We start from the raw sequence: 25782 nt of genomic DNA on the forward strand, positions 1-25782 counted from the left end.
TTTTCTCTCTGTGTTGATGGCTCCAAATTTGGCATATAAATCAACACTGTTGAGTTTGTCTTAAAACTCTTGTGATCCACTTCACAAACAGCATAGGAACCAAATCAGTCCATAGCATATTAAGTCCCCTATAAGGTTGGCCACTGACTTCCTGTAGATAGAATTATTCCCATTTTTAATGAAAAATTTAACTCCATAAATATTTTAAAGCTCCCCACCTCTGTGACTAAGAGGGGATCTGGTGCCTACAGAGATGTGTTCGCCTCACTCCCCTGACAAAAGGAACAGTGGAGCTGGGGTGATTCAATTAAGTGGACAGTAAAATCTCTAGGGGCGGGAGAAGACTAGAAAGCCAGGGTAAATGTCACCGGCACACAGAAGCCAGTAGCTTGTCCCCTGCCTCGGCATTCTGCATCCTGTTGGGTAAATATGGACCCCCCCTCGATGGATTAGAGCATGTTGGTGGGGATACTTTGTATATCCCCCTTAGATAATTGAGATGGAAACTCAAGTTCAAGCCCCTACATTAAAAAACCAGTGCCAGGGACGTCTCATGCATTTGTCTGAGCCTTATTTATTCTCCGTCATGACTCCTTCTTGCCAGGTAGCTAAAAAGGTGTGTTAGCACGTGCAGCTCATCACTTCTACCATTGTGTTACATGTGTGAGTGCACTGTTCGTCAAAACTGTTTTCAGTCTAAGACGCTTCGCTTTTGGCTACAGTTATGTTCTCGGGGCTGGCAGGATTTTGTTAATTCATATATTGCGATGATAGCTCCAGAGCCACAAACAGCATCAACGTATTGCCTCTGTCAAAACACTCCCTCCACAGTGTTTAATCCTAAAATAGATGTGTTTAGAGTCAGCCATGGCTGAGCATTTCAGGGCTTATTCATTAAAAGAAATAGGAGTTGGAAATTCAGAGGACTTTATGTTAATCATTACTAATCTAAGCACTGGTTGCACTCTCACAAAAAGTTGTTTTGCTGCCTCCTGTCCTAGATGGTGGGTCCTTGTCTAGGTGTCTAGAGCCACGGCATCCCCAGTCTCCAGATTCTCAGGGCCTGATGCATAGTAGATGATCAGTAGATACTTGGGGAAGGAATGAATGAGTGAAATTTGTTGAATTTCTCTACTTATAAATGCTATTTCTGTGCTTTTGATTTGTACCAAAAAAAAAAAAATCATTTCCGCAGTCTGAGTACAAGTTGGCCAGAAAGACATTAAACTGTTTCCAGTTTTCCTTCTTCTTCCTATCCTAAGAATACAGTACTTTCCATCTGCCTTAACCACAATTTCCATGCACTTCATTACCGAAAGCCAGAAATTTTATATTTAAAATGAATTTTGGAGACTACTTCTATTTTTTAAAATGAAAACAAAATACTAAGCCAGGGAAAAAATAAGGAGAGGAAAGAAATCAAGGATGAGAAAAATAACTATGAGACAACATATAAAACGGGAAAACGGAGATCATTGTACAGGAGCTTTTAAAATATTGTATTTTGGGTATCCTGCCCAATCAGTGTTCAAAATTGGTTCTCTGCTAGATTTGAGATTTTATTACTTTTGAAAATCAACATACTATTTATAAGAGCAAATGGCCACTTGGGCTATGCCTGTTGTAATATTCGGGCTGTTATTTTTGTCATTTCACATGCAGAAATATAGCCAACATGCAACTCAAAACGGTAACCCAGCTCTGAGTTAGCACTTTAACAATTCAGTATGATGATAGAAAAGCTCTACTTAGGGTCCTCCCCACCACTCCCCTCTTTAAAAGCAGATATTCTGTAACATTTTAGTTTTCTGCCTGGCATTAACCTTTCTTTGTTTTTTGTTTTCAAACTCACAAATTCTCACACTCTCAACTCACTCAACTCCCATAGTCACTGCACTGTATGTCATCTTGGAAAGGTTTCCTCTTTGTCATGTGCCATTGATTACAGACTAAAATTATTCTTCATCTCACAGATAAGAGCACAAACCTTTGAGAATTGTATCTCATTTTCAGGGGTGTCTAGTTACAGCATAAGTGGATCCTCTTAGGCCAGAATCACCAAGCGAACTTTCCCACGCAGCTGTCTTTTCCCCACACTGTGTCGGTGCCTCTCAGCAATATTTGCTTATTGCCCAAAGAACACGGTCATGTTCTAAATCAAGCAAAGAACCCCTTTCCAGGTTCATATTTCTCTCCTGCTTTTTAACACCCACATGAAGCTCCAGGGTTAAGGCTGGCATGCCCTTCCTTGTGGGTAATTCCTAGGACAGAGGATTTACTATTTCATTGTCCCTAAGCTGGGTACAGGCTGTTCAATACCATGTTTATAGCAATGGCTTAGGATTTCCATTCAGAATCCAATATTCTTGCTGACATGTTCAATTGCAATGATATACTATTTTCTTCCCTTAAAAAATAACCCACAAGTGTTTCAATTATTAGCACAGTTGTGAAGATGGCACGAGGGTTGTGGCAGATGCAGTAAGGCAAAATTATAACATACTCCCCATTTCAGAGCCAGATTTCTATTCCATGTGTATTTTCTGAAGACTTTATGTGCGGGTGGGATGGTGAGGGGAGACCCCTCAGTGATCTACCTGGGTAAGGAGGCGTACTGTCTCTCCATCCCCTCAAAGCGGAGGTTGTGTGCATTCCCATCTGGACCCTTTCCAGACACCTGTGGAGAGAAAAGTAATTAGAGATGAAGATCCATTATGCACCCTGGTTACTGACAATGCATCTCAAAATTGTAATCACTGCACAAATGCTGCTGCTGCCTGCCAAAAATTAACCACGGGAAAGCAGGCAAGAACTCAGCATCGTTATAGGAATTGATGATCGAGCTACAAACATGGCATTTAACGACAAAGTCACTTCTTTCAAAAAAAGGGTCATTGTCAAACTGACTCCCTCCTGTCACCATGCCAGGGATATTCTGTAGATTGTTAAGAGGGCTTTTTTTTTCCTTTCAAAATGGCTTTAGTTTGCAGAACAGCTTTAGACTGGCAGGAAAATTGAGAAGATAGTACAGAGGGTTCCCATATAGTCTGCACCCAGTTTCCCTATAACTAACATCTCATATTCCTATGGTATATTTCTTACAATTAATAAATCAATATTAATACAGTATTGTTAACTCAAGTTCGTAGTTTATTCAGATTTTATCTATTTTTTTTTCTGTTCAGGATCCCATTCAGGACACCATATTACCTTTAGTCATCATGTCTCCTTAGGCTCCTCTTGGCTATGATAAGAGTGTATACTTTCCACGAAACCTTTCTTTACTACCTGGGATCGGTGGCAAGCAGCTACCTCTTCCACAGCTTCTACGAAGCCCTCTCTGATCACCTGAGCCTCACTGAGCCCGCTCCCTTATAAACAAACACAGAGAAGTGACAAACTATTTTCAATCTAGTGTTGGTCTTTATTGGTTTTTGTCCCTTCCTATGTACTTCCTGTGTTCACCTCTCTTCAGGTCTCTTCCACCAGCCTCTGAGATTCTGATGGGCACTGAGTGACTGGCCCCAGTAGGTTCTCAATAAAGTGTGTTAGTGCCATGAATCTAAAGACTTTACATATAGTCTTTCTGTATCTATCATACCAACTAAAGACACATATGGGATGAACATGGTATTTGAAGGTACTTGGTGACTGATCAATTCCTCACTTGTTCCCGTCAACACGTGGTTTATGGCCACTCTGTGCTAGGGTACCTCTCATATAATGGGCATGGAAGGGGTAAATAAAAAACCTGGCCTCTTATAATGGAGGGGAAGGGAGAGTTTGCTAATAAGCACAGGAAGTAACAGTGTCAAGGTTGTAGAGGAAATTTTTCTGGGTAGTACTCAAGCTGGAATTTATTTTCCTCCTAGGAAAAGTCCCAGCTCTCTATGCAACCACCATCCCAGCTTGGGTGGTGTGTGTAGGGAGGGTTTGTCAGGGGAGGTGTTGCAAAATGAGAATATACGCACATTTAGAGTTAAGAAAGACTATTCCTGGTGTCACATTATTACAGGAGGCCCTTAGGAGTGTGCCCTGTAACACCTCTTTATATTTCACCAATACATGGAACAGGAGCACCTGGCGTTATCTGAGAGATTGACAGCCCAATAGCTACCTAGGTAGGATGAAGATTGCACTTACAGCTTTAGAAGCAACTACAGAGAGACAGAATTTTCTGCATTAGGATAAAGCCCTGATTTAAACTGCTAACCTTTTTAACAAAAACTAGGGGCAAGGATGGTGTCAGGCAGTTAGGGGATAAATAAATGGCACAGGAAAAGAAGCGATGGATAGAAGTATTGTCCCCAGTCACTCCTATCTAAGGTTTGTTTTGTTTGTGACCTATTTTTTTATGGAGGGAGAATTAATGTAAATACCAGAAATATGTTGAAGATTACTAATTGTGGTTGTTATAAAAACATCATGCTTCATTGCCGTAGATACAGAAGAATAAGGAATGAGGTGGGTCTTTTAGGAGACTGTGGGTAAAATAAAAATTAAAAAAAAGAAAAACATCTTATTTATGTATCCTTAGTATGGCTTTAGACACTTACAACTAATTTTTTTCACGTGGCCACAAAACTCCAAGTTAATACTTTCAGGGCCGTTATCTGAACCAGCCTGGCCTAATGATGGCAGTCAACATTCTGGTATCTCAGGAGGCAGCGCCCATGTGCTGTGGTTCTTCTGGTAAGCTGCTGGCATGCTAGATTCTGTGAAATGTAGGATGACCCTTATCCTTAAGCAACTTTTAGTCTTGTAGGGAAAACAAGGATCAGAAATGAAATAATTAAAGAGTGATGTAGGACAATGCATGAACCAATGTCATTCAGGATGTTACTAGCAGAAGCACAGATGAAGGTGTTTGGAAAGACTTCATGGAAGTAGAAGAGCGAAGGCCAGGTTTCAAAAGATGGATGGCATGCTTATACATCAAAAATTATTCTGTTCTTGAAAACAGTATGGAGGTTTCTCAAAAAAACTAAAAATAGGGTTACCATATGATCCAACAATCTCACTCCTGGGCATACATCTGGATGAAAGCTCTAATTCAAAAAGATACAGGCACCACAGTGTTCACTGCAGCACTATTTACAATAGCCAAGACATGGAAGCAACCTAAATGTCCATTAACAGATGAGTAGATAAAGAAGATGTGGGGTATGTGTGTGTGTGTGTGTGTGTGTACATATATATACATATATCTATATATGCATATATATGTATATATATATATATGGTGGAATATTACTCAGCCATAGAAAAGAATGAAATATTGCCATTTGCAACAACATGGAAGGACCTAGAGATTATCATACTAAGTGAAGTAATTCAGACAGAGCAAGACAAATATCATATGGTATTGCTTATATGTGGAATCTAAAAAAATGATACAGGTGAACTTATTTAGAAAACAGAAACAGACCCACAGACATAGAAAACAAGTTTATGGTTACCAAAGGGGAAGGAGGGGAGGGATAAATTGGGAGTATGAGAGTACAATTGATAAACAACAAGGATTTGCTGTATAGCACAGATTCAATATCTTGTCATACACTATAATGGAAAAGAATCAAAAAAAGAACATAGATATACACATATATATGTATAACTGAATCATCATGCTGTACACCTGAAACTAACACAATATTGTAAATCAACTATACTTCAATTAAAAAATTATTCCATTCTTCACCAATTGTATATGTATTTGTGTGTTTAATTTGTGTGTTTAATACTGCAGCATCTTTAATACAATCATTCAATTAGTAATTACTGAACACCTTCTGTATTCTAATGCCACATTAGGGACCACTTTCAAAACAATGAACAGAGGCTTGATTTCTTCATTGCTTTAAATATAAAAGAGACAGGCCTGCAAACAATTACAGTACAATGAGATCACCGCTGGAGTGTCAGTCTGAAGGAGGTAGTGGGAGTCTGAAGGAACAGATACCAGAGTCCACCTGGGAGAGTTGAAGACAGCTTCATGTGGGTGTTGAAGCTTCATCTAAAACTTGAATATGAATGAGGAGGAGTTTGTTAGGAGAAGGAGGGGGTAGGAGAAGCAGGAGAAGGCATTCTCAGTAGACAGAACGAAAGTGAAACAACATGGAGGCATAAAAGGAGCACTGTGTTCCCAGGGAATGTCAAAATTTGGAAGAAACAGAGGCTCTAAGGAAAAGGATATTAGTAACAGGAGCAACAATATCAATGGTGCTACTATTATGGTTACAACAATATTATTGCCACTAGTGCAATTTTTTAAATTTTATTTTTTAGAGAAGTTTTAGGTTTGTAGCAAAATTGAGAGGAAAGTACAGAGAGTTCCCATATATACCATGGATCATCCTTTTGGTGTCATATCTAAAAATTCATCACCAAGCTTAAGGTCATTTGGATTTTTTCCAATGTTATCTTCTAGGAGTTTTAAGTTTGCATCTTACATTTAGGTCTGTGATAATTTTTGTGAAGACTATAAGGTCTGTGTCTAGATTCTTTTTTTCTTTCCTTTTTTTTTTTTTTTGCATGTGGATGTTCAGTTTTTCCAGCACCATTTGTTGAAAAGACTATTTTTGCTCTATTATATTGCTTTTGCAACTTTGTCAAAGATCCGTTGACTGTGTTTCTGTGGGTCTATTTCTGGGCTCTCTATTCTGTTCCACTGATCTATTTGTTGATTTTTTCTCCAATACCATACTGTCTTGATTACTGTAGCTTTATAGTAAGTCTTGAAGTTGGGTAGTGTCTGTCTTCCAACTTTGTTCCTCTCATTCAACATTGTGTTGGCTATTCTGGGACTTTTGCCTCTCCACATAAACTTTAGAATCACTTTGTAACTTGCTGGGATTTTGATTGGGAGTACATTGAATATATAGATCAAGCTGGGAAGAGCTGACATATAGACAATATTGAGTCTACCCAAGAACATAGACTATCCAACATGGACTCTCCCTACATTTTTTAGTACTTCTTTGATTACTACAATTTAACACTTATTTGGCCCTTATTGAGTGCCAAGTACAAGGCTAAATGTTTTATTTGCATTAGCCCATTCATTCCTCCCAAATATCCCCAATGGTTGCCCAATTTTGCACATGAGAAAACTGAGCAGTTGCCTAAGGTCATACAGCTAGGACACGGCATATCTGAGACAAGGTTCAGGTCTGTCTGATCCCAGAGTCCAAGCTCTGGAGAAAGTGCCATGGACTGGATTTTGGAGGAGCTCATGCCAAGGAACTTGATTTTACCATTAGTTGATGGTGAACCCACTGAGAAGTGATATTCCATAAGTGATAGCACATATTGAACAGTCAGAGAGATTATTCTTGCCATAGTATGGAGGTTCCCGTGACAGTCTTAAGTCAGAGATGATAAAGGCCTAAACAAGGGGCTATTCAAAAGGATGGAGACAAGGGAGCATCATAAAGATGTTAAAAGGGTAAATTTAATACAACTGACTGAGAATTAATGGGAAGGATGTGTCTGGAATCATGCCTAAGTTTCCAAACTTAGCAACTAGGTGAATTTGATAACTGTTGCCAAGATGGGACTAAAAAAAGCACAGATTTAGGGGGTAGGGGTAGGGGTTGGAGGAGGGAACACTTAGATATATTAAGCTTGAGTTGGGACATCTGATGGAAATGTCTGAGAGATAACTGAGTATAAAATTTTGCGATGTAAAAGAAAAATCTGGACTAGAGATGTAGAATTGAGAAACATTCAGCCTATAGTTGGTACCTGAAACCTTGGAAAAGAATTAGACGGCCCAGGAAGAATCTACAGGGACAGAATAGAAGAAAAGACATGTGATGAAAAGAGAGAATACCAATAATAATCTTAGAAATACCGTAATTTAAGGGGCAGGCAAAAAAAAAAAAGTTGAACCCAGGAGGGAGTATGAGTAAAAGTTGTTGGTCAAGAAGAGAGCAAGGAGAGAACGTTCACAGGAATTAAGGGAAAAGAATTCCACGAAAGAGGGAGTGGTTCACAGTGTCAAAAGCAGCCAAGAGCTTCAGTAAGACAAGATCTGTGGCTTATATGGTGTGTTGGCGAGCTAACTCGATGCTCCCTCCTTGTCGAGGGTCACTCTGAACCACAGAGCCTGGAAAGCTGAAAACTACCTTTCCCAGAATTCCCTTGTAGTCAATGTTCTGGGTGTGATTTAAGGTGGTCCATGTCATTTGAGAAATGGAGTTGAGGCACTGGCGATGCTTCCACTGTTGATTCTGGCAAGAACGTCCAAATGTGTGTTTGGTTTTCCCATGGCAGTGTTAGCAGATGTGCCAGCTCTAGTTTCTGGGGGTGGAGTGTAGCTTTCATAGCTAGCTTTGGAGCTGGTGGCACTAAAGGCGAATTCCTGTTTGTGGCACCTTCCTAATTATGGTGGCTTCTGATATAGGCATTATTGTGTGGCTTGTGGAGCCAAAACCTTCCTCAAAGAAATGGCAGAACTCCCTGGGTAGCCTAGTTCTGTTGTGTGGCTTGGGAACTCATTCCTGAAAGCTTATCTAAAAATTTGTTTCCTAGCCTTCCTTATGGTTCTGTAAGCCTGTTAATATGGTGTAATAAATTTGTTCCTGCTTAAACTAGCTAGAGTGTATATTGTTCTCTGCAACTGAACATTGACTGATAGAAAGTCTGTAAAAGGGTATGTGGGAATTGGCAATGAGATGTTGCTTGGTGCTTTATTGAAAGCCAGACTCTATGGTGTTGAAAATCTTTACAGTTTTCTAATAAATAAACACCCACTGGTTGCACTGTCTTATGCTATCACGTTCAGAAAATGAGATTAATACTTTCAAGTAAATAAACATTTGTTAGTGACTCTAAATATTAGAGCCGTATGCTAAGTACTCTAAGACACAGAAATGAGAAAAGTCATTTCCTGCTCAGGGACACACGGTTGGTCAAGGGAGATGATAGCAATACATTTGTGTTCCATTATTTAAAAAACAGATTTACCTGTTTTTTTTCTCCCTAAGTCACCCAAAGATGACCTCTGTTAACATTTACAAATATATACATATTTTAATGGTATATAGAATTTTTTCCCAACTATTTACTACTGGCATTTTCCTGTGCTAGTAGATATGTTTCCACAAACATGAATTTTAATAGCTATATAAGATTTATGGATAAATCATAACTTATCTAATCTCCTCCTGTAATTTGGTCACTTCTACTATCCCAATCAGAAATGGTGGCAATACAGATTATTGTGTTGGGGACAAAGATTCTTACAAATAGCTGTGAGCTGAAAGTAGGAAACTGCAGCTAGAGGGTTGCCAAAGAGAAACTAATTATAAGTTTTAGTCGGGTCCTTAGGAAGTCAAGCCACTTTTGGAGGGAGTGAGGGGAGAGAGAACTGGCAGAGGCATTTATAAGCTCATTTCTCATTTTGCTCTGTGCTCAACAAGACTCAGAAATGCGTCTCCTTGAAGAACTCCTTATTAGGTAATGTCTCGCATCACAAAAACATAAGGTCAGCGGCTTTGATCCAATTAATTTTTTTTAAAGAAGCCCTTTATCTCACTTGGTATCATGCAGGTTTTTTTTTTTTTTAATGTAATGACCTAAATATACATCTGATAGGAATAATCTTGACTTAAGCTGTAACAGAAACATAGTCTTTTCCACAACAATGTAATGTTAGAACTTATGTTTGGATTGGGGGCATATTTATCTCTCTACTGCTCAGGAAGTGAAACTTCAGAGAGCTTATTCAAAACAACTTGAAAAGCTCATACCTTGGTATGCCTTGCACATGGCGATCTTCTTTGTTTGGATTATGACAGTTTATGACAGCCTATCAGGAGGGCTTGGTGTTTGGGGGCGGGGGGCGAGCAGGGGGGATGTTGAATTAAGATGCTTTTAGTCCATGGGAGTTCTCCCAATTTCATTCACTCAGTGCCTGCTGGCTGTGGTGTTAAGAGCCTTGTTAAAATAAAGCTATTAGTCTTTTCTCTACAAAAGCAAGGAGCTTGCCACTTACACTCAGTGTTCCTTAAATTAGTGCATATTTCTAGCCTGGCATTGCAAGAATCAGCAGTTTCATAAAGCAATATACTAAAGAGGCCATTTAACACCCCTGTTTCCCCCATTTGCAGATTAATGGAAGAGGGGAAGATTTAATGCCCTTTCAAACATTTTTAAACAATTCATTAAAATTAAAGGATAAATCAAATATCTGATGATAAAAAGCGGAAACAATTTAAAATTAACATGTTTTCCTATTCCTACAGGTCAGGACACATTTTTGCCAATGTTGTAATTTATGTCCCATAAGTCAATTTTCCTGAGGAAATTTAAAAGCTGCTGTGATGGAAAGGCTGTGCAAAGGTGCAATACAGCTTATTCACCTATACATAACATCCTCACTTACAAATATGTCTTACTCAGACCCATTACCCAAAAATGAGTTTCATGCTGCCAGACACATCATAAGATTAAAATGCAAAGTATAAAAATGTAGATGCCATTTTAGGAAATATGCCTTTCATTTCAAGTTGGTATCATGACAGATATTTTTGAGCAGTTTCCAGAAGCTTCCTTTTAATTACATTGCTTTTACCTAGCTATAGGTTTGGCTGGAAGGTTTTTAAAGGAATCAGCTCAATAAAAACATCTAAAAAGTTATAAACTTGGCTTTGAGAATCTTCTAATATTCAGACACTCTTCTAAAATGCTACATGTTTGGAGGAAGGGCAACTGACAATATTCCATCTAAACAAAAAGAAACTAATTAAAATAAGCTGCTTAATTATTTCTCTTTTGCAATGTGAAGTATATTATTCCTGAGATATGTATTTACAAATATGCTATCTAGAGAAGCAAAAGTACACACACTCATTCAAACCATTATTTCTGAAGTGTTTATTTTCTCTAATTTAATTTCAGTAATTTTGTCAAATAACTGGGTATTCAGCTTATAGACTTGCTTAGAACATCTGCTAGTTTAGAAAATACAGCAAATAAAAATATTTTTAAAATAACTCTTGGATAAGCCTTTTAACCATTTTGTGCCTGTATTTTCCTCCCTTGTAAAATGTTGGAGTTAAAACATAAATCCTTAAAGTCCCTTCTAACCTACACACATTTATAAAACTTATCTTGTATATAGTTTCCACATTATGTTAACCAATTACACCTTATTAATATAATAACTATATGTGTGCACATAGTTATTTTAAAGCTGAATGACAAAGATAGCAAAGCAATCTGCAACATTATAAAGTTATAACACATTTATTGGGCTTTAAGCATTAAATTTCATGCTAGCACCATCCAAGTTCTAGCCATATACATATACATATGTACACATATACATATGTACACATTGGGCCACAGCCTGAATGATCTCTCTTTTGATTATCTTTGGAGAAAATAAAATCAGACATCTCCTGCCCAGCTCTGTTTGTGTCTGGGCCTAAGATACAGTTACCATAGAAACTATGATTGTGGATACAATTTACAAACTTGGCTTCATCTATCAGATGCATTTTGCGTGTGAGTGTATGTGTGTGTGTGCGTGAGTACATGTGTGCATATGTGTCTTGCCAATAAGCTTGAAGAGCAAACTCTGGCTCTACATCTTTAATTAAAGAGCCAGACACCACTCTTCATTTCCTTTTCCCATCTGTCTACCTACAAAAAGAGATCTTGTAACACTGACTGACATATAAACTCTTAGTTGGCAGAAGACAAAGGTCTGATGAAAAGATGAAAAAAAAAAGGTATTAGGAAAAGCATTCCCCAAGAAACCTGTCTGTTCACACCTGTCCTGTATTTTCCAGGAACAGAATAAAAGGACTTTGGTGGAGTTTTGGTTAGTTACAGTAATCACTAGGTTCTAATATCTAGTACTTATTGAATTTGGTTTCCAATTGTTTCTTGGATATAATATGTGAATTATTTACTCCTCTGCTGTTTTAGTTTATTGTACTCTGTGACAACCTCCTTTACACATCCTAAAAGAAACAAAGTTGACCTTCACAATATGACTAAATCTTAAAATGATAATAGTTGTTCACATTATTCCTTATGAGTTCATACTATCTCTTCTAACTATTAAGTCTTATAAAGGATATTCATTGACTAAAGCTCTCTAGCATATTTAAAATATACTTGCATTTATAAAGACTAAACAATGTAAATAAATATATGCAAAATTTTAAGCTCTTCAGAATTTTTTTAATAGTTTAGTCAGTGGGCAAGTTCAAATCACTCCCATTATAGTTACTAGAAAGAAAAGATTCTCTGGAACACTCTACAATCAGTATCATGAGTTAAAATCAATGTGACCATTTCCATTTCTGCCTCATTTTACACACGAGGAAACTAGAGTTCAGAGGATGTTAAAGCAACTTGCCCAAAGGGTCATACAGTGGCAAAGACAAGATCCAAACTGAGATCTGCCTGACCCCAAAGTAGTGCTTGTCTCACTCTTAATGCTGCCTCATATGTTAGAAGGGATCATTATAGTTACTGTTGCTCTATTTCTTAAACAAAGAACTAAGGCATCAGACCTGAAAGTTCAAATAAACCTATGTTGGCAGTGAGATGGAATACATGAAATTATGACTGTCTGTGAGCATTCTGAATGTGCTTATGGTCATCACAGCCATACCGCTGAACCCCAATTGCCTAGTGATATTTATTTAAAATAGCTGGAGGGGGCTTCCCTGGTGGTGCAGTGGTTGAGAGTCCGCCTGCCGATGCAGGGGACACGGGTTCATGCCCCGGTTCAGGAAGATCCCACATGCCGTGGAGCTGTTGGGCCCATGAGCCATGGCTGCTGAGCCTGCGCATCCGGAGCCTGTGCTCCGCAACGTGAGAAGCCACAACAGTGAGAGGCCCGCGTACCGCAAAAAAAAAAAAAAAAAAGAAAAAGTAGCTGGAGGCATTAATATATGTATACATGTTAATTTTTTGTTATAGCAAAAATAATTTTTAATAAAAATAACTTTTAATAAAATGTTATTTTTATTAAAATATCCTGCTGTATTACCGTGTTTTTTTTCAGTATTCATGAATCGTGTCAGTCTATTAATTGGGTTTACACAAGACATCAGATTGCAAGCTTCATTAGAATTGAGACAATGCCTCTTTTTTGAGCCATTACATTCTCAAGGCCTGGCATATCACCTTGTTCATTAATATTTATTGAGTCAATGAAACAGAAGTCTCAAACATCTACTCAGTAGCAGTTAACACAAAAAATTAATCTGTTTCACTAATGGCTACCTAGTTTTTTGAACCAGACCTGTTAAATAATAGGATACATACTATCAACATGTTTTTAAGGAAGTTTTATGGCATCTGTCCTTTGGTTAAGTCTTATTAAGACTGCACCTTTCAAGCTCTTTTGTTAATTTATTTATTTTTGGCTGTGTTGGGTCTTCGTTGATGCATGCAGGCTTTCTCTAGTTGCGGTGAGCGGGGGACTGCTACTCTTTGTTGGGGTGTGTGGGCTTCTCATTGCGGTGGCTTTTCTTTGTTGCAGAGCACGGGCTTCAGTAATTGTAGCACACGGGCTCAGTAGTTGTGGCTCGTGGGCTCTAGAGTGCAGGCTCAGTAGTTGTGGCGCACGGGCTTAGTTGCTCAGCAGCATGTGGGATCTTCCCAGACCAGGGCTCAAACCTGTGTCCCCTGCATTGGCAGGCGGATTCTTAACCACTGCACTACCAGAGAAGTCCCAAGCTCTTTTGTTTATTTAGTCCAGATTTATTTTCATTTCTTTAAAAACAAAAAACAAAAAACAACCTAGAAACATTCTTATAGTTGAGATTTAAACTTGAATCTGGAGTATAAATCAAAACCATTAGGTGGGCTTCTCTGGTGGTGCAGTGGTTGAGAGTCCGCCTGCCGATGCAGGGGACATGGGTTCGTGCCCCGGGCCAGGAGGATCCCACATGCCGTGGAGCGGCTGGGCCTGTGAGCCATGGCCGCTGAGCCTGCACATCTGGAGCCTGTGCTCCACAACGGGAGAGGCCACAACAGTGAGAGGCCCACGTACCACAAAAACAACAACAACAACAACAAAAAACCCATTAGGAACCTTAAGTATGTAATTGCTTAGAAAAGATTCTACTAGCTCAAAAATAATACTAGTACACTAGTAGGGGAAGCTTATCTGATAGAATAAATTACTGGGCACACTGGGAATAATCACTGTTGATCTAAACATGTACCTCAACGTGCAGCTTCACAAAGTTACCAGACCCATGCTACCATTAATGCTGGAATCAGACACACAATAGCCCTACATTTATATTAATCAAATTATTTTGCAACTGACTGCTATACCAGCAGAATTCAGTTCTAGGAAGATGAATGAAGACCAGAGGAGGAGAAAGGAAGAACTAAACAGATGACTTTCTGAAAAATTGATGCTCTTGTGTCAAAACCTAATTTGAACAATGAAACCAAACACACACACCCTGTCAATGGTTTTCTATTAACTAGTGAATAAAGTCTCTCAGTAACTGACAGCCATCTAACTTTCCAGCTTTGTGTTGTTCCTGTCATATATGCTCAACGATCTGATTGCACTGGGCATTTTATGGATCCCAAGAATGCACTTTTGTGCTGATGGCAAGATGTCTACTTCTGTAGTTTTGGTAGCTCTTCCAGCGGTCAAGTTAGTGCCTTAAACATGGCAAGGGCTCAATAAATGCTAATTGAGTGAATGAATGAAGCAACAAATGTTGCTCTGATTGGTTGTATTCACTGCTGTGAAGGGACAAGAAGAGGTGAAGGTAGCAGTGGGTAAGAAAAACAGATCTTGTAGAAGGTGGTGAGAACATTAAAACAGTGATAAACAGAGAAGAAAGCCTTGAAAAGGGGGTGTAGACAGGGAAAAGGGAAACAAACAAAACCCTGAGAAACAGAGAAAAGTTGCAAAAAAGGAAAGGGAACTATGGAATGAAAATAAGCTAGGTTATTGCAAACTATTCTCATTCTCAGCATACAGGTAATTCCTGTCCTAAGTTTCCATTAATCAAACTCTTGGACCAATCAGAAGAGTCCATTCCCCTACCAGGCTAGGTAATAGGACTTTGTTCTTCTGATTAGATGTATAGCATCTTACTTTCAAACTCTTTAAAATGTGAATATTTTAAGTCAACATTTAAAGTTGGATTTGATATAATCATTTAATTGGGCATTGATTCATCTACACAGAACTCATTACTGAATTCTTCAATTTCATCAACATAATTTCTTTCCAAATTATCTTTTATCTAGATGCGAGAAGTCCAAATGCTGTGAAAACTTTGCCAAAATAAAAAGCTTTTAGATTTCTAATGCTGGCTGGACACAAACCCATGGAAGAGAGCTGAAGAATCATGCATGCTTGCCAACTGCCAGATACGACTGCTTTTCCCATAATTAATGTCATTCTTGCTGTTCAAGTACCATTTCCATCCTCTAATAATTTCCATTAATAGAGGAAGTTTCTGCAGTAATCTTTGCATGCTGAAAAACCACTGTGGCTTCCATACACATTTTAACCTATATAATGACAATGAGTGAAAAGGGGATGGTTAGAGATATTACTGTAACCCAGAGCTGCATTTGCTTGGTCATCGTTTTCATCCTCCAAAAACTGTCCAAAGGGCTTAGACCTCAGTGCTTAGAAATCAGGTCCGGTGCTCTGATTTTGATAGCACCGGACCATATGAATTTATACCCAGACGAGAAAGTGTATAAAATGAGTGTATTGAACTATTCATCTACCGAAAAATAAATGCGGAAAGAGAGTATTTTTAAAAAGACAATAACAAAAGATGAGCAGATGCAAATATAAGCTCAGGTCCTGTAAAATAAGATAATTGTATCATACTTGAAGTTGAAGCTTCCAGTAAGAGGAATTGATAGACCAGCTGCAAATCATACCCCAAACCTGCCAATTCACACTGCTTTTTAGTACGCTGCTGCAAAATCAAGAACTCAGCTTAGGATATAAAATGGTGCAAATATACAGAGAGCAACAACAACAATAAAAATCAGCTCAAGTTTCTTGTAGGAGCCAAGAAATGAACGTAGCATGATGGCACCACAGTAGTCCCATACCAGGGAGGAGGCACCGAGTGGTTAAAGAGGTCCTAGGGGTCCTTTCCTGGGCTTCCCTGTATGCTGAATACTGACACTACAATGAGGAGTTTTGATACAGGAAGACCAGTACCAAGATTGTTTTCCCCTCTGTTTCTAAGCTGCTTTGGAAATAGCCGAAGTCTACATCAAAGCTTCATCTCCTTTGCCTAAGATGGCTTTAGAAACACTCCACCTGAGCCACGTCTAACCTTCCTCTGCCTTCTCTGTGAAGTCCACCCAGCAGAGATCTGACAGTGCCACTGGAGCAGGAAGCACTCACTCTGCATGATGACCTGGGGGAGGGGGGGAGGGGCTGAGGTTTGGAGACTGTGTTCAGTGACCTGATTCAAGCTTGAGAACCAGGTACCAAAGTTGCTGAGGGAATAGTACAGAAACAATACTTGTGTGGGGGCTTTCATAGCCATTGTTAAAATAAAAAACAGCTGGTCATTAACTGTGACAACTGTGCTTCCACCTGGTAAAAAATCTGGGCGGACAGGGCGATCAGCAAAGGCTGGCTTTGGGGCTTGGATGCTGATGGGCACCTGACCCTGGGCTTGGCGGGGCTGTGCACACATCTACTCTCGAGGCCGACCCTTCGCGGGCCAATACTAATTTTCAAAATATCTGTCCTGTTTGTAAATGTGCTTGCTGTCTAGTTCCTACACACATTTAGAATGAATATCAACAGATACGATATCAATAAAGGATTTTACAATGATCAAAGGATGTTCTCATACATCATCGGACTCATCCATGCCACTACACTGACCAAGAGAAAGGCAGGTGTTGCACATTCCTTGTAAGACTATTTGCTCAAAGAGGGAGGCACAACAGTAAGACAATCCTAAAAAAGCACCATCATTCCTACAGTGCGCCACGTCCCTCCATTCTAACCGGAAACTGACTTGAAAAAGAGTTTCTAATTGGACACCGAGAGGCCATGGTCCCTATAGCCTGCACAGCTTGTGGCGTGGTGGTCAGGAGCACCTACTCTAGAACAGACTGGCTGGGCTTGAATTCCATTATCTGCTGCGTGACCTTGAGCAAGCTAACTTCTGAGCCTCAGTTTTCTCACCTGTAAAACAGGGCTAATAACAGTACCCACCTCAGATGGTTACTGTAAGGACTAAATGGTATGAGGCATGTAAACCACATAATACATGTCTTACATATAGAGTCTACTTATATGTTCAATAAATCAGAGTTGTTCTTATTGTTGCTGCAGTTACAGTGAACCTGACCTTTCTTCTGGTAAGAAAAATACCTGGAGAGAATCTCTTTCCTGCTCTGTAGGGGTCATTTCCATGATCCTCTGACTTGCCCTGGCTAAACTAATGGAAGCTTCTTCAGTACTACTGTTCCAAAAACAGTTCTGGGAAAGAGAGTAAGAGAGTGAGTAGAGAGAAAAAGAAAAGAGAGAGAGAGAGAGAGAGAGAGAGAGAGAGAGAGAGAGAGAGAGAGAGAGAGAGAGAGGGCGCATGCAAGGGAACACTCTTACTTTCTCTTGTAAAAGAGCCTCTTTTCTGCATTTTATATCTATATCTATATCTATATATATACACACATATATATATAGGATGAGTGTCTGGAATGATATGTCACATTTAAAAGGGTGATATATATATGTATGTGTGTGTGTGCATATTTACATGTATGAATATGTATATATATTTATACACACATACATATAATCATCTTACTACTCTACACAGGAACTGCTCAATGACTAGGATAAAGTTTAAATTCCTGAATATGACATCCAAGCCTTTCATAGTCTACTGTTGTTATCAGTATCATCATCATGTTTGCAGTCCCATTTCCAGCCACTTCATCCTTACATACACTACATGTGCCCTTCTCCACCATTGCTCCTTCCCTGACCCCCATGCACGCCCACATTTCCATACCCAGCCTCAGCTTTTCCCTTTGCCCTTTTCTCCCACTACCAAGTCCTCTGGGAAGCTCTTCAACAGAGCTAGTCACTTCCTATTTTCCAAGAGTCTGGATTATATCTTTTAAATTAACTATCTAGATTATTATTTTTAAATGATCTTGTACAATGATCTTTGTTAACACTTGTTGTCCTGCACATACTTCATGCTCAATAAAGGCCGGATGATGAAAAGAATGAACCACTTAAATGAAAAAAGTAATCTTGAAGGTGAGATGTAACATAGGCAAGCAGAGAAATATGTAATCCTAGACTACCCACAGAAAACAGACTTGGATTAACCTAGCTGTCCTACCTCAAGAGGCCATTAACAAGTGAGTACCATGCTCCAATTCATGAGGGAACATTAATTTCACTGCGCGAAGTGAAGCCAAGAAGCAGTATTCATTATGGTTTAGGAATTTCACAGTACAGATGTGAAGCGTGCATTTTATTACAACATTACTGAACTGTTTGGGATCACACATAAATACCGGGACCTTGTGTGTGCACTCCTACAGACTGGATGGGGAGAGGATGACAGCTGGGTCCTTTCCCAGGGCAGAACAGGCTCTGTGCACGGGTAGGGAGTGAGTCCACCCCTACCTGCTGACATCAGCCATTCTGTTAGAGGTCCTACCACAGTCTATTGTTGGTTTTCCAAAATGAGCACAATCCCAGATTTAGCTCCACTTTGTGGTAGAAGCCCCCATCATTGTGTTTTCAAGTCTGAAAGCATCTCTGGCTTCTGTGCTCAGAGAGAGGCCAGTCCAGGTACAGTTTCTCCTGAAAAGTAAAGATCCAGAGTCTGTAGGGAAGCATCATGTAGCAAGAGGTTGGCAGACAGGGAAAAGATAAAGAAAAAGAAAAAGGAAACCAACACTGGACATGATTCTCTCTAAGCAAAGTAACAAAATCCTAACTTAATGGCAGCTAAACAACTGAAAAGCTGGTTGAGTGCTATTTAGATGACTTCCCATATTTAAGAAGAAAAATGTTTATCTACTTAAAGGTGTATTCCTTGTGCCCCAGTATAGTATAAATGTTGAACAGAAATCAGCATCCATTTATTATCTACAACTGCTTTTTACCATTTTAGTGGGCCCAGATGGAGAATTGTAAGGTGATTTATAAACTGTAGCCTAATATACCTAACACCCCTAAGACGTAGGCAAAAGGATATACTCATCAATGTAATGAAACTAAGAAAAGTGAAAACTTAGGATGAATATTATGAGGAACTTCCAATGGTGTAATCCATTAGGAGGAGGGGTAATTTGCCAGGGGGAGTTGATTTGTGTGTTAGAAAATGTATACTGCCCATTCATAATGTATTTGTGACAGACGTAATGCCATGTCCACCTATAAATCAGATTTACCTTCTGTGCAAAGCCCTTCCTACTGAAGGCTTTCCTCATGGGCACTGACCTGAGAAGATTTAAAATCCAAAGGGCCCAATTACTAAAAACCTTCCATCATGTAATTGGACTTTGGTATGGAAAATAACACCAGTAATAATCGAAGTCATTTGGAAGAAAATAGAGAGAACTTCATCTCCTGATTCTGTCAACTGGTCCAGCACAGTCTAGGGGTGGGTCTCTCTGAGCATCTTCCCCAAGAGCCATGGGAAACTTTTCCTTTGCAGACAGCAAATCTCCATAAATCATACTAGCTATCCACATGTGAGTCACTGACCATATGAAGAATGCTGAATTTAAACTTAGGACGTTCACAGGGGAAACATCATTTTCAATTCAAGGGTCATCAGCCAGGAGCAACTCATCCAAAGAAAGAATGGGTAGAATCTTCAATCCTTAGGAACAGAGATAAAACACCATAATTCAAAGAGCATCAAAACTCAAGTGGGTGGGACAAGGAAAATGCAACGCTTTGGAAAGAATAGGCATCGAGCCCCTGTCACTCCACTCCTGGGAACAGAGGAGCATGTGGTCCAAAAGTTCATGACTCATTTTTTAAAAAATCAAAATTCAATTCTGCACACTACATTTTCAGTGACCCATGACTCAGTTAACACCCACCAGACACTTGCTCTACCTTGCAACTCTCACTCAATGAGAATTCAAATACAGAGTAAATGGCTTTAAAAGTCCCCAATTGGCTGATATTAATAAAAACCAAACTGCAAGAAACTACAAGAAGAAAAAGCACCTATTAAAGGTTTTTAGGTCCACACCAGTTTCCTTTTTTAAAAAAAAAACCTTTATTGGAGTATAATTGCTTTACATTGTTGTGTTAGTTTCTGCTGTATAACAAAGTGAATCAGCTATATGTATTCATATATCCCCATACCCCCTCCCTCTTGTGTCTCCCTCCCACCCTCGCTATCACACCCCTCTAAGTGGTCACAAAGCACCGAGCATATCTCCCTGTGCTATGTGGCTGCTTCCCACTAGCTATCTATTTTACATTTGGTAGTGTATACATGTCCATGCCACTCTCTCACTTCATCCCAGCTTACCGGTCCCCCTCTCCACGTCCTCAAGTCCATTCTCTACATCTGCGTCTTTATTCCTGTCCTGCCCCTAGGTTTTTCAGAACCATTTTTTAAAAAATTCCACATATATGTGTTAGCATACGGTATTTCTTTTTCTGACTCTGACTTACTTCACTCTATATGACAGACTCTAGGTCCATCCACCTCACTACAAATAACTCAATTTCATTTCTTTTTATGGATGAGTAATATTCCATTGTCTATATGTGCCACATCTTCGTTACCCATTCATCTGTCGATGCAAAATTAGGCTGCTTCCATGTTCTGGCTATTGTAAAAAGAGTTGCAATGAACATTGTGGTACATGACTCTTTTTGAATTATGGTTTTCTCAGGGTATATGCTCAGTAGTGGGATTGCTCGGTCATATGGTAGTTCTATTTTTAGTTTTTTAAGGAACCTCCATAATGTTCTCCATAGTGGCTGTATCAATGTACATTCCCATCAACAGTGCAAGAGGGTTACCTTTTCTCCACACCCTCTCCAGAATTTATTGTTTGTAGACGTTTTGATGATGCCCATTCTGACTGGTGTGAGGTGATACCTCATTGTAGTTTTCATTTGCATTTCTCTAATAATTAGTGATGTTGAGCATCCTTTCATGTGTTTGTTGGCAATGTGTATATCTTCTTTGGAGAAATGTCTATTTAGGTCCTCTGCCCATTTTTGGATTGGATTGTTTGCTTCTTTGATATTAGGCTGCACGAGCTGCTTGCATATTTTGGAGATTAATCCTTTGTCAGTTGTTTCGTTGGCAAATATTTTCTCCCATTCTGAGGGTTGTCTTTTCATCTTGTTTATGGTTTCCTTTGCTGTGCAAAAGTTTTTAAGTTTCATTAGGTCCCATTTGTTTATCTTTGTTTTTATTTCCATTTCTCTAGGATGTGGGTCAAAAAGGATCTTGCTGTGATGTATATCATAGAGTGTTCTGCCTATGTTTTCCTCTAAGAGTTTTATAGTGTCTGGTCTTATATTTAAGTCTTTTATCCATTTTGAGTTTATTTTTGTGTATGGTGTTAGGAAGTGTTCTGATTTCATTCTTTTACATGGAGCTGTCCAGTTTTCCCAGCACCACTTATTGAAGTCTTGACCCTTTACCAAAGATAAGGTGACCATATGTGTGTGGGTTTATCTCTGGGCTTTCTATCCTGTTCCATTGATCTATATTTCTGTTTTTGTGCCAGTACCATACTGTCTTGATTACTGTAGCTTTGTAGTATAGTCTGAAGTCAGGGAGCCTGATTCCTCCAGCTCCGTTTTTCTTTCTCAAGATTGCTTTGGCTATTCGGGGTCTTTTGTGCTTCCATACAAATTGTGAAATTTTTTGTTCTAGTTCTGTGAAAATTGCCAGTGGTACTTTGATAGGGATTGCACTGAATCTGTAGATTGCTTTGGGTAGTAGACTCATTTTCACAATGTTGATTCTTCCAATCCAAGAACATGGTATATCTCTCCTTCTGTTTGTATCATCTTTAATTTCTTTCATCAGTGTCTTATAATTTTCTGCATACAGGTCTTTGCTCTCCTTAGGTAAGTTTATTCCAAGATATTTTATTGTGTTTGTTGCAGTGGTAAATAGGAGTGTTTTCTTAATTTCATTTTCAGATTTTTCATCAGTAGTGTATAGGAATGTTAGAGATTTCTGTGTGTTAATTTTGTATCCTGCTATATTACCAAATTCATTGATTAGCTCTAGTAGTTTTCTGGTAGCATCTTTAGGATTCTCTATGTATAGTATCATGTCATCTGCAAACAGTGACAGCTTTACTTCTTCTTTTCCGATTTGGATTCCTTTTATTTCTTTTTCTTCTCTGATTGCTGTGGCTAAAACTTGTATGTAATTTTTGATAGTTTGATTAATATGTGTCTTGGCATGTTTCTCCTTGGATTTATCCTGTATGGGACTCTCTGTGCTTCCTGGACTTGATTGACTATTTCCTTTCCCATATTAGGGAAGTTTTCAACTATAATCTCTTCAAATATTTTCTCAGTCCCTTTCTGTTTCTCTTCTTCTTCTGGAACCCCTATAATTTGAATGTTGGTGTGTTTAATGTTGTCCCAGAGGTCTCGGAGACTGTCCTCAATTCTTTTCATTCTTTTTTCTTTATTCTGCTCTGTGGTAGTTGTTTCCACTATTTTGTCTTCCAGGTCACTTTTCCGTTCTACTGCCTCAGTTATTCTGCTGTGGATTCCTTCTAGAGAATTTTAAATTTCATTTATTGTGTTTTCCTCATGGTTTGTTTGCTCTTTAGTTCTTCTAGGTCCTTGTGAAATGCTTCTTGTATTTTCTTCATTCTATTTCCAAGATTTTGGATCATCTTTACTATTACTACTCTGAATTATTTTTCAGGTAGACTGCCTATTTCCTCTTCATTTGTTTAGTCTGGTGAGTTTTTACCTTGCCCCTTCATCTGCTGTGTGTTTCTATGTCTTCTCATTTTCCTTGTCTTACTGTGTTTGGGGTCTCCTTTTGAATCGTGTCTTTCTGGTGGGCAGGACCGTGTCCGGTGGTGTGTTTGGGGTGTCTGTGAACTTATTTTGATTTTAGGCAGCCTCTCTACTAATGGGTTGTGTTGTGTTCCTGTCTTGCTAGCTGTTTGGCACAGGGTGTCCAACACAGGGTGTCCAGCCCTGTAGCCTGCTGGTCATTGAGTGGAGCTGGGTCTTAGCGCTGGAGATGGAGATCTGTGGGAGAGCTTTCACCGTTTGATATTACGTGGGGCTGGGAGGTCTCTGGTAGACCAATGTCTTGAACTCGGTTCTCCCACCTCAGAGGCTCAGGCCTAACACCTGACCAGAGCACCAAGACCCTGTCAGCCACACGGCTCTTGCGGACATGGTTACCGCAGCAGGAGTCGAAGCAGGGAGGGTGGCAGAGGCACCCGGTAGGATGTGAGGAGGAAAATACTGCTGAAATGCAGAAGGCACACTTGTGCCCTCCCCTGTCAGGAGGCGGCTGGCTTCATGGGGACGCCTCCCCCAGGACACCTGGGTGCCAATGGGCACAGCATGGCTGGCGGGCAGGGGTTGTCCACTCCATTTTTAATTAGGCCTGCTGCCAAGTGTTTTTTAGACTCACTCTGATTGCTTCTCAACCTACCCTGGTGGGTTAACACAATGCAGCACTGTTGAGCCTGTTTACAATCGGAAAGGACAACACACCAGGAAATGTGATTTGGAGTATAATTCTCTACTAGTCAGGGCCTCAAAGAAAAATGACCCAACACTGCAACGTGATTCTAATTGCTAGTTTCTATGAGTCATGGAAATCGGGGATCCTCAAAATGAGCAAGCTTGGCTATTGCTTGAGGAGTCACGGCAAAGCAGCAGGGAGGCCAGAGCCACCATGTACAAAGCATGTACAAAGGAGGAAATTATAATGGTGGTGTAGTGAACTCACCTACTTCCTAGGAATGGGAAAGATTTTACAGAATAATGACTTCAAATACTGCATTCTTTTACATACTGTGAATTAAAGAGTTCTGTTAAATCAGGTCCTATACCAGTATTTTCAGAGATTTCCAAAGCAAACACATTTCTTTCCATGCTACAAGCAAACATTCCAATAATAGTAGTATTATAGTATGACCTGAATGGTAGCATTTGGTTCGACCAGAATACTCACAAATTACAGTGAACCACAGCAGTCATGCTGTTTTGTGTATCCAAGTTGCAAATGACTGTTAGTACATATCTCAAAAGGTAGCTTAGTTTTGAAATGTCCTAGGACATCTTTAGGCACAGAAAAAGTACCCAGTAAGGAGGCTTAGGAACATGACTCTGCCCCTTTCTCTACCTTTTGATGGGGGGCAACTCTGTGGAACACATGAGGATGGTGTGTGTGTGAAAGGAAAGGAAGGACTCAGATGTCTGTGATGTATATGATCAGTGGTTGTGGCTACTTTCTCTTTCCACAGACTGCAGAATTCAGAGGTAGATGTGGTCCATGGTACTGCCTGTAGTTAAATCAGAAGGAAGCAGAGCAGATTGGAATAAGGGGGCAATATGTCTGCATGTTAGACCTGGGGCTAAGATACACGTGGCAGAACTCCATTCTTATCTGTATATACCCTTCTGTAGAGTAGGAAGCTCATGTGTCATGATTATGAACAACCTGTGAGTATGATGGCCTCTGGCATAGGCAGTCTGGAGTGAAATCATAGGTCACCTCATCTGAAAATCATTAGATAGAGTTGGGTCTTAAAAAGAACATAGCAACCTACATCTGATACCAACCCTTTTTACTGTTTTCTAAGCATGAGTATTATGCATTGTATATGCATCATAGAAAACTAGAAATAACAGCCAATGGTGAGAATGGTTAAGTAGAGTGGACTTAATTTAGCTCCAAAAACTCACCCAATTTTCACCCAGTTACCTCCCTGTCTCGATCCCTCCAATGCCCCACTGCTCCCATGGCTCCAGCCATGCTGCTCTCCTCACTTCCCCTCAGGCTTGCCAAGCAAGTTACTATCTCAAGGCTTTTGTGGGCACATTTCCCTCTTACCTGGAATGCCTACTCTCTAGATACCCACAAGCTTTTGTCCCTTATTTTGCTCGACTCTCTGTGTAAAAGTCCCCTTCTCAGAGAAGCCTTCTTGACCACCCTACATGAAACAGTGTGCCTCGCCCGGCACCATGCTCTAGCCATTTAGACCAGCTTTTATTTCTTTTCTTTTCTTTTTTTTTTTTTACATCTTTATTGGAGTATAATTGCTTTACAATGGTGTGTTAGTTTCTGCTTTATAACTAAGTGAATCAGTTATACATATACATATGTTCCCATATCTCTTCCCTCTTGTGTCCCCCTCCCTCCCAAACCAGCTTTTATTTCTTCATGGAAATAATCATGGCCCAGAAATTACTCTTCATTTGTTTATTGTCTCTCTTTCCTCACAAACATAAACTCCACAAAAGTAGGGACTTGGTTTTCTCTTCCTATCACCTAGACCAGTGCCTGGAAGATGTTCAGTATGTCAACATTTGATTAAGTGAAATAGTTATAAATCACTTTCCAAACATCCATTTCTCCTCTTGTTACATTCCTTTTTCTTTCTTTTCTTTTCTTTTCTTTTTCCTTTTCTTTTCTTTTCACCTTTTCTCTTTCTTTTCCTCCTTCCCTTTCCAGAGACAAACAATAAATGCATACAGAGTGACTCAATGGAAGAAATCTTAAATGCCTTTACCAGACTCTGTAGAAGTGTCAGACTGTCTAGTGGCTCCTTTTTTCATCTCTT

General features: G+C 39.5%; 1 protein-coding gene across 2 annotated transcripts in view; it reads right to left on the minus strand.

Moving 5' to 3' along the window:
- Positions 1–25782, minus strand: part of PARD3B (par-3 family cell polarity regulator beta) — a 1067283-nt gene that overhangs the window by 72502 nt on the left and 968999 nt on the right. For both annotated transcript variants that reach the window (XM_060106399.1, XM_060106400.1), the window contains exon 22: positions 2598–2677. In XM_060106399.1, the coding sequence (XP_059962382.1) occupies positions 2598–2677 (80 nt within the window). The remainder of the gene's footprint in view (positions 1–2597; positions 2678–25782) is intronic.

The sequence above is a fragment of the Mesoplodon densirostris genome, chromosome 8 (assembly GCF_025265405.1).
Source record: "Mesoplodon densirostris isolate mMesDen1 chromosome 8, mMesDen1 primary haplotype, whole genome shotgun sequence".
NCBI classification, from domain to species: Eukaryota; Metazoa; Chordata; class Mammalia; order Artiodactyla; family Ziphiidae; genus Mesoplodon; species Mesoplodon densirostris.